We start from the raw sequence: 12,077 nt of genomic DNA on the forward strand, positions 1-12,077 counted from the left end.
TTTTTTTTTTTTTTTAAAAAAAAAAAAAAAAAAAAAAAAGAAACTATATCCCATCTAACCAATTGCGATTCCTATTGGAAAGGGAGTTGTTTTGGGAGAGAGAGAAAACTACTATGCAAATTAACTATTTGATTTTGTTTTATAAATTGTTATTAAGAATTATGATGGATGGCTTGTAAAGGTGAAAGAATTGTGTATTTGAAATCATTACTCACAACTCCTTGATTTGCATGATAGGTTATGTCAGTTTTCTTAAATAAAACAAGCTATTTGTGCGAACAAAGTAGTGGTAAGGGACTTTTTGATGTAGGGTGTGCGGGTAGGTCAAGAGCACATGATTTTGTATAGAAAATTTAATATTAAATCTCTTTTATATGAAGAAAATACAAAATCCTCCTACGGAAGAGAAAAACCTTGAAGAAACTAAGGTTTGCAAGAAATAGAAGGTAAACTAAAATAAAGGAAATTGTCATTCCTTTGAAGTTAGTTGAAAGTGGTATTCGTAGCCAACTTGTCCCCTTCTGGTAATCATTTGATGCATCAGTACATTGTTGGAAAATGAAGGATATGCATGCATCGATCTTCTCATTTATGGAATATTTGCAAACTTTAATATGTATTGTTTTATCATGTAGGATTGGATTTGAGCTATAGAGATGGTAGCCTTGGTGTCACATTAAAATCTTATAGGTGTTTTCTGCATTCCTATTATTTAGTGCATTAGTAGCTTGCTCTATTGTTTGAAAATGATGGATATATATTGCTTGCATCAATCTTTTTGTTTATTAAATGTTTGCCAATTTTAATATGCTTTGTCATATCATGCAGGATTAATTTTTGTTTTTTTGGTAAGAAATTGCTTTCATTGAGAAATATGAAACAAAAACAAAGACATAAAAAACAAGCCCAACAACGACTTAGAGTCCAAGAATTAACGATAGGAAGGCACTCCAAACCAACAAAATCAAATTAAGATTAATTGAAGCCTAAACCTCACCACCTCCCACACTTCATCACAAGACCTCTCAACCTCTCTAAAAACCCTGTTATTCCGGCTCAAGCCAAATATCCGACAAAATGGCAAAGAAACTTGCATGCCACAAGATTTTGCCCTTGTAGCAAAATGGTGAATCCAGAAGCACATTCTCCACCAAAGCAAAAAAGTCTCTGTTCTAAGCCAAGCGTAATCCAAACTAATTCCACCACCAAGCCCAAGGAGACTGAGAAAACTGGCAATACCACAACAAATGATCGAGATCCTTAGTCTGACATTTGCAAAGAATACACCACTACGGAAACAACACAAAGGAAGGGTTTATTTGATCACGAGTCCCAAAGAGTTGACTCTCCCATGTAAAACCAGCCAAGAATTGAGGAGAAAGGGATGGTAGTTTGGGGTGGAGAAGAGACATACAACAAATGGAAAAAAGAGTTGTTAGAGAAACCCCTCGAAGCATCAGGGGTCTAAAACCTAGCGTCCCTTCAAAACTGTTTCAAGTATAAACTACCTTGCTCTCAATTCTTCATTTATTTTCAAAGAGATACATGTTCCTTTTATAATACAGAAAGACTTAAAAATATTCATAGATACTAGGTAAAATTAAATCTAGCTAAATCCCTAAATATTAGTTAAGAATACATTTAAATAAATTCCTAGATATTAGGTAATATTTTCTTTATTTAAAGGGATTACCTAAATATCTCTTAGTTACACACATATTTCTTAAATCAAGACCATTCCTTCAACACTCCTTCTCAAGTTGAGGAACAGATATCATCCATTTCTAGCTTTGATGCAACTCATGAAACATTGAGTTGTGAAGTTTTTTTGTTAATATATCTTCTAGTTGAATCTATGGGGTACATAACTAACACATACTATTCCTTTCTCCAATTTTTCCTTGATAATATGTCAATCAATTTCAATATGCTTTGTTTTATCATGTTGGATAGGATTATGTGCAATATCGATCGTTGATTTTATTTTTGTCATAGTACAACTTTACTAGATCTTCTCCCTTAATTTATAAATCATCAAAGACAATCTTCAACCATAAGAGTTCATAGAACCATTGTGCAATAGCTTGAAAATTTTTGATCTGACAGATGATCTAGCCACCACATTTTTCTTTTTACTAATTTACCTCCAACAAAAGTACAATACCCCGTAATAGATCTGCGGTCAACAATTGGTCCAACATAATCAGTGTCAGTGTAAGCTTCCAATGCAAAGGAATTGTTCCATTTGAACAAAATTCCTTTTCTTGAAGTTCCTTTTAGGTAACGTAACACTCTATATGCTGCTTGAAGGTGAGGTTTTTGTGGATCATGCATGAATTGGCTAATTACACTTACTGAGTATGCTATGTCTAGTCTAATGTAAGTTAGGTATACAAGTCTCCCTATTAGCTTCTAGTACATTTCTATGTTAACTACAGGTTCTTTTGACTCCCCCAATTTCTAATGTGGATCCATCAGTGTTGGTAGGTTTACATTCACTTTTCCCTCCAATCAATAAATTCATCACATATTTTTGTTGTGATTCGAAAATGTCCTAAGCTGAGTAGCTACTTCAAAGCCGAGAAAGTACTTTAGTCTTCCATGTTTTTGATCTCAAATTCTTTCATTAATTTCCTTCTAAGAACAATTTTTTCGTTTTCATTATCTCTAGTGACTATGATGTCATCTACATGCACTAGAAGCATTATAACTCCCCTTGTTTCTAAGTGCTTGATAAAGATAGAGTGATCTCCTTGACTTTGCTTATATCCAAAGTCTTTCATTACCTTTGTGAATCTTGCAAACCACGCATTTGATGATTGTTTTAGTCCGTACAAGGTCTTTCTCAATTTGCCTACTTTTGTGTTTTCAAATCCTAGAGGAATGTCCATGTAGATTTCCTCATCTTTCGCATCATACTGTGTGAGCTACCAATTTAAGTTGGCAGTGAAGGATAACAATATTCTTATCGTGTTCATCTTTGCAACTAGGGCAAATGTTTCTTCATTATTTTATACATTCAGAACAGAAGTTTTCTTCATTGTTTTATAACCAAATTTATTTGACTTCTGACTTTTTCCTTAAAAAAACGATCACAAAAGAAATATAAGGTGATGTCTTTTTATGTGGAAAGGAGCCAGACACAAATTGGCCCAAAATCATTTAGAACTGTCATATAAATGTGCAAGGAGAATGGACTAAATATAAAGATGAAAATTAGTGCAAGATATTTGAAACAAAGGCGATCATTTAATTTTTGTTTTTGTCTCTTTTATACGTTCTAATTATCTAATATCCCTTACGTTCTAAATGTCTAAAATATTAATTGGCTGACTTCAGAGTAAGGTTTTCCACTAGGATTAGGACTTCTTATTTGGATGATTATTCATGACAGTTTCTTAGGTGCTTTTTGAAATAATTGCAGTATAGTAATTACTCTTTCCCAGTTGCGGTGTCCATAGTTTTGTCGGGCATGTATGAGGATGACTTGGATAATGCTGAGGACGTCGTTTACACTGGTCAAGGTGGGCAAGATTTAACTGGCAATAAACGTCAGATCCGGGATCAAGTAATGGAACGTGGTAATTTGGCTCTGAAGGTATGTACCTCAGGTTTTTTTAGATATAACTCTCTTGTCCTTTGATCTTGTGTAACTTGAATTGGTCCAGATAGTAAATGAAATCTATGGATTGAGTAGTTTTTCATATGATTTCAGAGGAAGGTGAAAAGTATATTTGATCAAATGGTAAATTGTTACAAGTTACAAAACAAAGGTTGCAGAACTGGGGATTGGTTTATTTGGAAAGATACTAAAAGGGAGTTGCTAATAGAGTTTTCTTTGAATTTTTTTTTTGGAAAGAATTTTGGAGTTCAAAATTATAGGTTTGAGTTGTAATATCATCATTAAAACGTTTATCTACAGTTCTTGAGAATGTGTATGCCTAAAGTCATCAAGTCTGTTTGTGAATATGTTTTTTTGAGAATCGGATGCAAATTTTACTTTTTAAAATATTTTGGCTAAAACCTCTTCTCCCGAATCTCTTTTTCCTTGAATTTATATTTTATACATCTTTGAATGATGATCCTTTTCTCTTTAGCTTCTCTGATGAGTCGAAATTTTTCGTCTGAAGTGTTATTGTTTTTATGAAAAAAGCTGTTTTCTTCAGTGTTGGATATTCTGAAAGATGTTCGCACTGTGGATTTTTTTCTTTTGCCTCTTGCTTTTCCTAATTATAATTTTTTGACGCAACTTTCCTCAGATCCTTTCATTGTCATAAACTTTTATTGTCTGATTTAATCCTCTGGAAGTTGGTGTCCTTTTTGCTGCTTAAGATAGTCTAGAGTGTGACTGCAATTAGGAATATTGTATATATTTTATATATTATTTTGTTGTTTTTGATGTCCTCCATGAAGACTACTTTTCTAACTTTGTTCATTAATCTACACATTTGATTATAGTGAGAAATTTTTCTGTTGCATTTGCTTTAAAATTTGGTTAGTTCAAAGTTTAGTTCTTTGTCTGATTGGTTCTCCACTAATCCAGAACTGTATCGAGCAAGCTGTCCCAGTTAGAGTGCTCCGGGGGCATGAATCTGCGAGTAGTTACTGTGGGAAACTTTACACATATGATGGCTTGTACAAGGTTTTTTTTTTTTTTTTTTAAAGAAATATTTTGCGTTCTTTATTTTTAATTTTATTTTTATTTTTTGTTTTTGTTTTTCGTTTTTGTTTTTCGTTTGTTCAATAATCACGTGACATAGAATTAGTATTGTTGCAAGTATAAATTATCTTGCTTGCTTTTCATATTAATTTTCAGAAAGGTACATGTGCTTTTTATAATATAGAAGGACTACCTAAATTCCTAAATACTAGGTAACAATAAATCTGAATAAATCCGAATAAATCCCTAGATCCTAGGCAACGATAAATCTTAATAAATCCCTAAATACTAGTTGGCAATATAGATAAATTAGGGAGGTCAACTACTTCTCTTATTTAATGGAATTACACAAATATCTCCTAAGTTAAGGCTAGGAATTATACATATATTTCTTAAATGAAGGTCATTCTTTCAACATTCTCCCTCAAGTTGAGGAATAGACATCATCCCTTCCCAGCTTGAATACTAACTCATGAAACATTGAACTTTTTAGTCTTTTTGTTAGTATATTTGCTTGTTGAAGTTGCTAGGCACAAAACGAACGCATACTATCCCCTTCTCTAATTTCTCCTTGACAAAATGTCGATCAATTTCAATATGCTTTGTCCTATCGTGTTGGTTATAATAATGTGCAATATTGATAGCTAATTTGTTGTCAAGGTACAACTTTATCAGTCCATCTCCTTTAACCTGTAATCATTAAGGATTATCTTTAAACATAAAAGTTCACGTAGCCCTTGTGCAATCGCTCAAAATTTTTCGGCAGGTGATCTAGCCACCACATTTTGCTTTTCTACTTTCCACCCATATTAGATCTTTTGTCTGCTATTGATCCAGCATAGTCAGTGTTGGTGTAAGCTTCTAATGCAAGGGTTGTTCCGTTTGAATAAAATCCTTTTTCCTGAAGTTCCTTTTAGGTAACATAATACTCTATATGTTGCCTGAAGGTGAGGCTCTCGCGGATCATGAATGAATTGGCTAATTACACTCGTTGAGTAAACTAAGTCTGGTTGAGTGTGAGATAGATATATAAGCCTTCCTACTAGTCGTAGTACATTTCTCTGTTCACCACAAGTTCTCTATGAGTTTTTGTGGTTGCTTCCTTTTTTTGTGGATTTTCTTTTTGCATGCCCTTGTATTCTTTCATTTTTTTCTTAATGAAATTTCGGTTATGAATAAAAAGAAAATGCAATGTTTAGATTTTTATATTGGATTTACTGGAGTGGATATTATGGAATTCTGTTGATAAAGTTATTTTAATGCTTCTTATCTCTACCTCGCACCTAGGCTGTTGACCTTTTGTGTGTGTTTATAATGCATTCACTTGTTTCTTATTAGAAAACGTTATTTTAATCTTCTTATGACATGTAGATATGTTTATTATTCAATTGATGCAGTACTTTGTATTTCACAGGTTATACAGTATTGGGCAGAAAAAGGTATTTCTGGGTTTACTGTGTTTAAATTTCGTCTTAGGCGGATTGAAGGACAGTCATTGTTGACGACGAACCAGGTCTATACTTCTCTTATTTAATAGTAGTCTTGTTTTGAAGAATTTTTATGACTTGGTATGTCACCAATCTACTACCATAAGGTGCATTCTTTATCAAGCTTTTGCAATTAGCTCCATATTTGAATTATATCAAGGGGAGTTCAAGTAGAAACTCCTTTGGTTCGGACCCTTTTTCCCATGAAGATAATTCCTTTCATTTTCCTCCAATGAAACGCCCCCCTGTTACTATTAGGAAAACTGAAATTGCTATCATGCTTACTCCTTACCTATCTGTCAACCCAAACCATAGGGAAGAATGTTGAAATTTCATTACACTTGGAACTTTTATTTTAACTAATCATGATCTTTATAGTCTCTCCCTTCTATTTCCGCTCATGTAAGTTATGGTTTCTACGGCAAATCAAAATTGGAATTGGCTCAATTTATTGAATTAGAAGCCATTGCGCAATTCGCTTATGATTTCTTACCATTTTCTCTTTCCTCGGCCTATTTGTTTGACTCTTTTCTGTTGTCACAGCGTACATTTCTTTTTCCCTAATTCTAATTGTCTAGTTAATACAAGATTGAGATTTCCTAATGCAATTTATTAAACATATGTTTACTGAATAGAGGTGAGATATTCTTCGTCTGTGCTCTTGTGACAGGTTCAATTTGTTTATGGTCGAGTTCCCAAGTCAGTTTCAGAAATACGTGGGTACGAACTTAAATAGCTGATAAAGATGCAAAGACATTACACTTCAGGGTATTTTTAAAATGAAAGGATCCTTTTCTGTGCGTTTTTGTTTAAATTTAAACTGTCCTTAGGTTGGTGTGTGAGGATATCACTGGGAGTCAGGAGGATATTCCGATTCCAGCTACCAATTTGGTTGACGATCCACCGGTTGCACCCACAGGCAAGTAAAACAACAAATTTTATTTGATCTCATTATGTTGTTTGATCAATATCTTACACTTGGTTTGGATATTTTTGTAGTAGATTGATACTTTGTCTGGTACATTTGAAGTTTTTTCATGGGCCTGTTCTCTGCCTAGGCTGGGTCCTTTAAAGTTTTTTATTTTCATTCAAGAACTTTTGGTGTTCAACAGTTAATAAAGGATGTTTGATACTATTCTTTGGCATATTTGATTTCTACTATATCATGAAAATATGCATTCGAATCTCCCATTAAGTTTTCTGCATGCTTCAAGTGTTAGGACAATTTCTATTCTGAATGTTTGCTCTTGAATGATTTCAGGTTTCACTTATTGTAAATCTATTAAAGTTGGACACGGTGTGAAACTTCCTTCAAATGCTAATGGATGTGACTGTAGTGGATCATGCATATCTTCGAGGACTTGTTCATGTGCTAAGCTTAATGGATTAGACTTCCCATATGTGCATCGTGATGGTGGAAGGTCTGTCCATTATATCTTGATCAGATATATTGAAATCTCTCTAGCTTGGATATTTTTATCATGAATCTGAGAGGGTGAGTTCTTATAATGTTAGACTTATAGAAGCCAAGGATGTAGTTTACGAATGCGGTCCCAATTGTGGTTGTGGTCCTGGTTGTGTGAATCGAACTTCACAGAGGGGTATCAAATATCGTCTTGAGGTGTGGCTGTTGCATCTAGTTACAATATTCCTAATTTTTCTTTTCAATTATGATCAGTGAGTCAGATTTTAAATGATTTAAATCAAATATTGTATCTTTTGTGAGCAGGTTTTTCGAACACCAAAGAAAGGATGGGCTGTAAGGTCATGGGATTTTATACCTTCTGGTGCACCTGTTTGTGAATACACAGGAATACTTTCAAGGACAGATGATCTTGATCACGTATCTGAGAATAATTATATCTTCGACATCGATTGCTTGCAAACAATTAGAGGCTTCGGTGGACGAATGGTACAATGCAAGATGCCCTAGATGAACTTTTTTTCACGAGAATAAAATCTTTGAAAAGCATATATTTTTAGAAATGGGAAGGAATGAGGATGAATCCCCATCTGCATTATTGTGCCCTAAAATAATTCTACATTGTTGAAGAATTGTCTATTTAAAAATATGAAGGTGGGATAGGGGTTCTGTGCATGGAGTTTGCTTGAATATTTTTGCTTATCTAATTTGCAATAATAACACGACAATCAATTAAAAATCTGTTAGAATTCTCATTTTTGTCCACTGTGACTAGAAAATATGAATCCTTTTATATGGGACAAAGGTGAGAGATTCGTTTTCGTCCTTGACCATTGTCTTCAAATAAGGGAGAAGAAAGAGGATCTTCCATCTCAGACTAGCAGATATTGTCCTCTTTAGACTTTCCCTTTTGGGCTTTCCCTCAAAGTTTTTAAAACGCGACTGGGTGGATCGTGAGATCGCACATCAATGGAAACCTCCCCCTAGCTGACGCGTTTTAAAAATCTTGAGGGGAAGCTTGAAGGGAAAGAAGACAATATCTGCTAGCGGTAGGCTTGAGCTACAAAATCTTTTATCTGTTATGGAAATGCTCTTTTATCCTGCAAATTTGGTGGAGGCTTTTTCAAATATTTGGGATAATATACACCCTTCCCAGTATTGTGCCTCGAATTATTTATACCTTTCTTATTCCTCCTTACTTCAAAGGAAAATCTAAGGTACTTTTGTCTTATGCAATTAGAGCAACCACTAAATTTGTTTGGATAGGAAGGAATAGATAAGTGGTCCGAGAAGAACAAATAGATTGAGACCATTATGGATAAATTGAATGTTGAAATGTTCATACAAATCTCTAAATTCTATTTTCAGTTTGTCTCTCTTTTATTACCATGATATTCAAACATGTTTTATTTTTGCTGTTCTTGTAGAGGCGTTCAAGAGATGCATCTTTACCAGCAAACAATTCTGTTGATGGAATAGATGATCAAAGATCTGAAAGTGTGCCAGAGTTCTGCGTTGATGCTTGTTCCACTGGAAATATTGCAAGGTTTATCAATCATAGTTGTGAACCGAATCTTTTTGTCCAATGTGTATTGAGCTCACACCATGACATCAAGCTTGCTCGAGTGGTATTATTTGCCGCAGAAAACATACCACCCCTCCAGGTTTTTTGACTTGTCTGTTTCTTGCTCTTGCTTCCAAATTTTAATGCGTGTTAATATTTCCAAAATTTGTTTGGAGGAGATCATTTTTATTATATTGAGAGTGGTAGGTAGCAGTATGATCGAAAATTAGGAAAAATAGAGCTCCTTTCTCTCATCTTTAATTTGTCTATGATACTATCTTCATTTGTTTCGACAAGGAGTTTGTCCTCATCTTGAACCACATCTTAACTTTCTTTGAGTTCTTGTCGGGGGCTTAATATCTATACCCCAAAATGCAAAATTTTGGGTTTAAATTGTGATCCAGATAAAGTGTGTAGTAGGTGAGCTATTTAAGCATCCCTCATAGTCATAATCTGAGAGCTCTTCCTTTTTTTGAGACTCGCTATTGAGAAGTCGCGAAAGAGAGTTGCTAACTTGAAGTTAAATTTCTGTGAAAGATTGACCACTCGATCTTATTTAAGCAGCCTAGTTAGATGAGATACTCATATTTGACCTTTTTTCGTCATAAATGTGGGCAGGTCAAAATTAGTGAGGTTTGTGGGTTGGATCTGGTCGAGTCGGGGCATTTTTTATACTCAACCCAATTGTTTGGGTTGTAATTTTTCAACCTAAACATCCCTCTTAGTAAATAATAAACTCAACACGACACGTAGTGTATTATCATGTGAATGGAGAACAACTGAGAGATATTCTTACCAAAGTCTTAAGTGGAGCAAAGATAAATTCTCAATGCACCAAGCTGAGCATGGTTGACATATTTTCTCCAACTTGACGAGGGTATTATAATATGTATAGTCTTAAATTCTCAATGCACCAAGCAGAGAATGGTTGACATATTTTCTCCAACTTGATGAGAGTATTATAATATGTATTATTATGTACAGTCTGATGAGGATTGTTGGGAGGGAATCCCACCTTGGCTAATTTAGGGAATGATTATGAGTTTATAAGTAAGGAATACATCGGTATGAGACCTTTTGGGGAACTCCAAAGCAAAGCCATGAGAGCTTATGCTCAAAGTGGACAATATCATACCATTGTGGAGAGTCATAATTCCTAACATGGTATCAGAATAATGCCCTTAACTTAGCCATGTCAACAGAACCCTCAAATGTCGAACAAAGAAGTTGTGAGTCTCGAAGGTGTAGTCAAAAGTGACTCAAGTTTCGAACTCAAATGTCGAACAAAGAAGTTGTGAGTCTCGAAGGTGTAGTCAAAAGTGTCTCAAGTTTCGAACAAAGGGTGTACTTTGTTTGAGGACTCAAGAGAAGGAGTCGAGCCTCGTTTAAGAGGAGGTTGTTCAAGGGCTTCATAGGCCTCAGGGAGGCCTAGGGAAGCCCAAAGCAAGACCATGAGAACTTACGCTCAAAGTGAACAATATCATACCATTATGGAGAGTCGTGATTCCTAAAATGATAAATGTTTTAGTTTAGGGATCTCCATATATATATATATGACTCTCTAACGTAGAATACGTAACTTCTAAACTGTAGCTTTTATGAAAAGAGCATTTTCTTTGAGTGTTGAATTCTCAACGAGACGTTCAGTGTCAGTAATGTTCTAGATTGAAACATATTAAGTTATGCAATGCTATATTGGTGTCATTTAATAACAGCAAAATAACATTTATTTACTTGTATATATATGACTATAAATTCAAAATATTTTTTATGTAAAGAATAATATACAAACAATTTCCGAGTAAATAATTCTAATTTTTTGAATCTGGACTGAAAAATTACTTGTCATTGAATTAAGTTTAGTTTCACCCATTGGATTATGCTTGGTTATTATTATAAAAATTTAGAATATCAAACCTTTGTTACTTAATTGCAGGAACTGACTTACGACTATGGCTATGCACTTGATAGCGTGTATGGTTCAGATGGGAAGATAAAACAGATGCCTTGCTTCTGTGGTGCAACCGAGTGTAGGAAACGCCTGTTTTAGTCTATAGGACGGCCTTCAACGTCATCACCACTGTAACCTCCCTATCCTTTTTTGTTTGTTTGTTCTTAAAATCTTTTGCCTCAAGAATCAATCTTTTCAGTTTCTTCTCATCCCCAATTCCATCATCAAACTCACATCACCTTGTTCATATCTGCTCTCCCATTTCTAGGTACATCTATACGTCCACATCGACCCGCCCCTCAAAACTATATTTTGATTTTACTCGTCGAGAAAAGTTGTACATACATTTTTTAAGGTGAAATTAGTGAAGTTGAAATACGTCACACCAATCTGTCTTGGATGTTTCTAATATAATGTTTATCGAACTTCATGGTTAACCTTTTATTGTCTTAGCTGAATCATCATTGAGCTACACGAAAAGTTTCAATCTCGAAGTATTAAGAGGTTTAATTTGATCTCAAGTATATGATCCATTCTCTGATGGTAACCTATGAAATTATTGATAGCATTTTAAAGTTATGTTATTGTCTTATTTTAGCTTACTTCTAATTTGATTGTGTTCCTATTTCTTTTGTTCATTTCTCAAATTGGTTGACTGGACTGAAATGATACTGTTACCAAGGAACCTCGCCACCTTATGGGAAAATCTTGTTATTTTTCATGAATACTTTCTCTATGGTTCTAGGAAATGAGTTTAAATATGGTAAATTCATGGTTAAATGGATTCTGTCACTTAGTCAAATATTGTAAACATAAAGGAATGTAAGAACTAGATTACAAATCAATGAATTCTCCCTTTTTAATTTGCTTTTATTTGATTTGTGAATTTTTGAACTATCTTTAAAGTTTCAATATTGTGTCACTCGATCTTTAAGTTTTTTATTTTGTTATCTATAACCTATTTGATGTCTTTTAAAATTTGTTAGCTATTA

The 12,077-nt window shown here is 34.0% G+C and overlaps 1 protein-coding gene across 4 annotated transcripts in view; it reads left to right on the forward strand.

The window, feature by feature from the left end:
- LOC111435244 (histone-lysine N-methyltransferase, H3 lysine-9 specific SUVH4-like) overlaps window positions 1-11,522 on the forward strand; it is a 27,462-nt gene extending 15,940 nt beyond the window's left edge. For 2 of the 4 annotated variants that reach the window (XM_023072661.1, XM_023072663.1), the window contains exons 7-16: window positions 3,425-3,598; window positions 4,544-4,642; window positions 6,075-6,173; window positions 6,818-6,867; window positions 6,978-7,066; window positions 7,409-7,568; window positions 7,663-7,768; window positions 7,877-8,059; window positions 8,998-9,234; window positions 11,071-11,522. In XM_023072661.1, coding sequence (XP_022928429.1) covers window positions 3,425-3,598; window positions 4,544-4,642; window positions 6,075-6,173; window positions 6,818-6,867; window positions 6,978-7,066; window positions 7,409-7,568; window positions 7,663-7,768; window positions 7,877-8,059; window positions 8,998-9,234; window positions 11,071-11,184 — 1,311 coding nt within the window. In that variant the 3' untranslated portion in view covers window positions 11,185-11,522. The remainder of the gene's footprint in view (window positions 1-3,424; window positions 3,599-4,543; window positions 4,643-6,074; window positions 6,174-6,817; window positions 6,868-6,977; window positions 7,067-7,408; window positions 7,569-7,662; window positions 7,769-7,876; window positions 8,060-8,997; window positions 9,235-11,070) is intronic. The other 2 variants (XM_023072660.1, XM_023072664.1) reach the window with 2 other exon arrangements.
- Window positions 11,523-12,077: the final 555 nt, after the last annotated feature.

Source organism: Cucurbita moschata, unplaced genomic scaffold, assembly GCF_002738365.1.
Source record: "Cucurbita moschata cultivar Rifu unplaced genomic scaffold, Cmos_1.0 Cmo_Scf00048, whole genome shotgun sequence".
Classification (NCBI taxonomy): domain Eukaryota; kingdom Viridiplantae; phylum Streptophyta; class Magnoliopsida; order Cucurbitales; family Cucurbitaceae; genus Cucurbita; species Cucurbita moschata.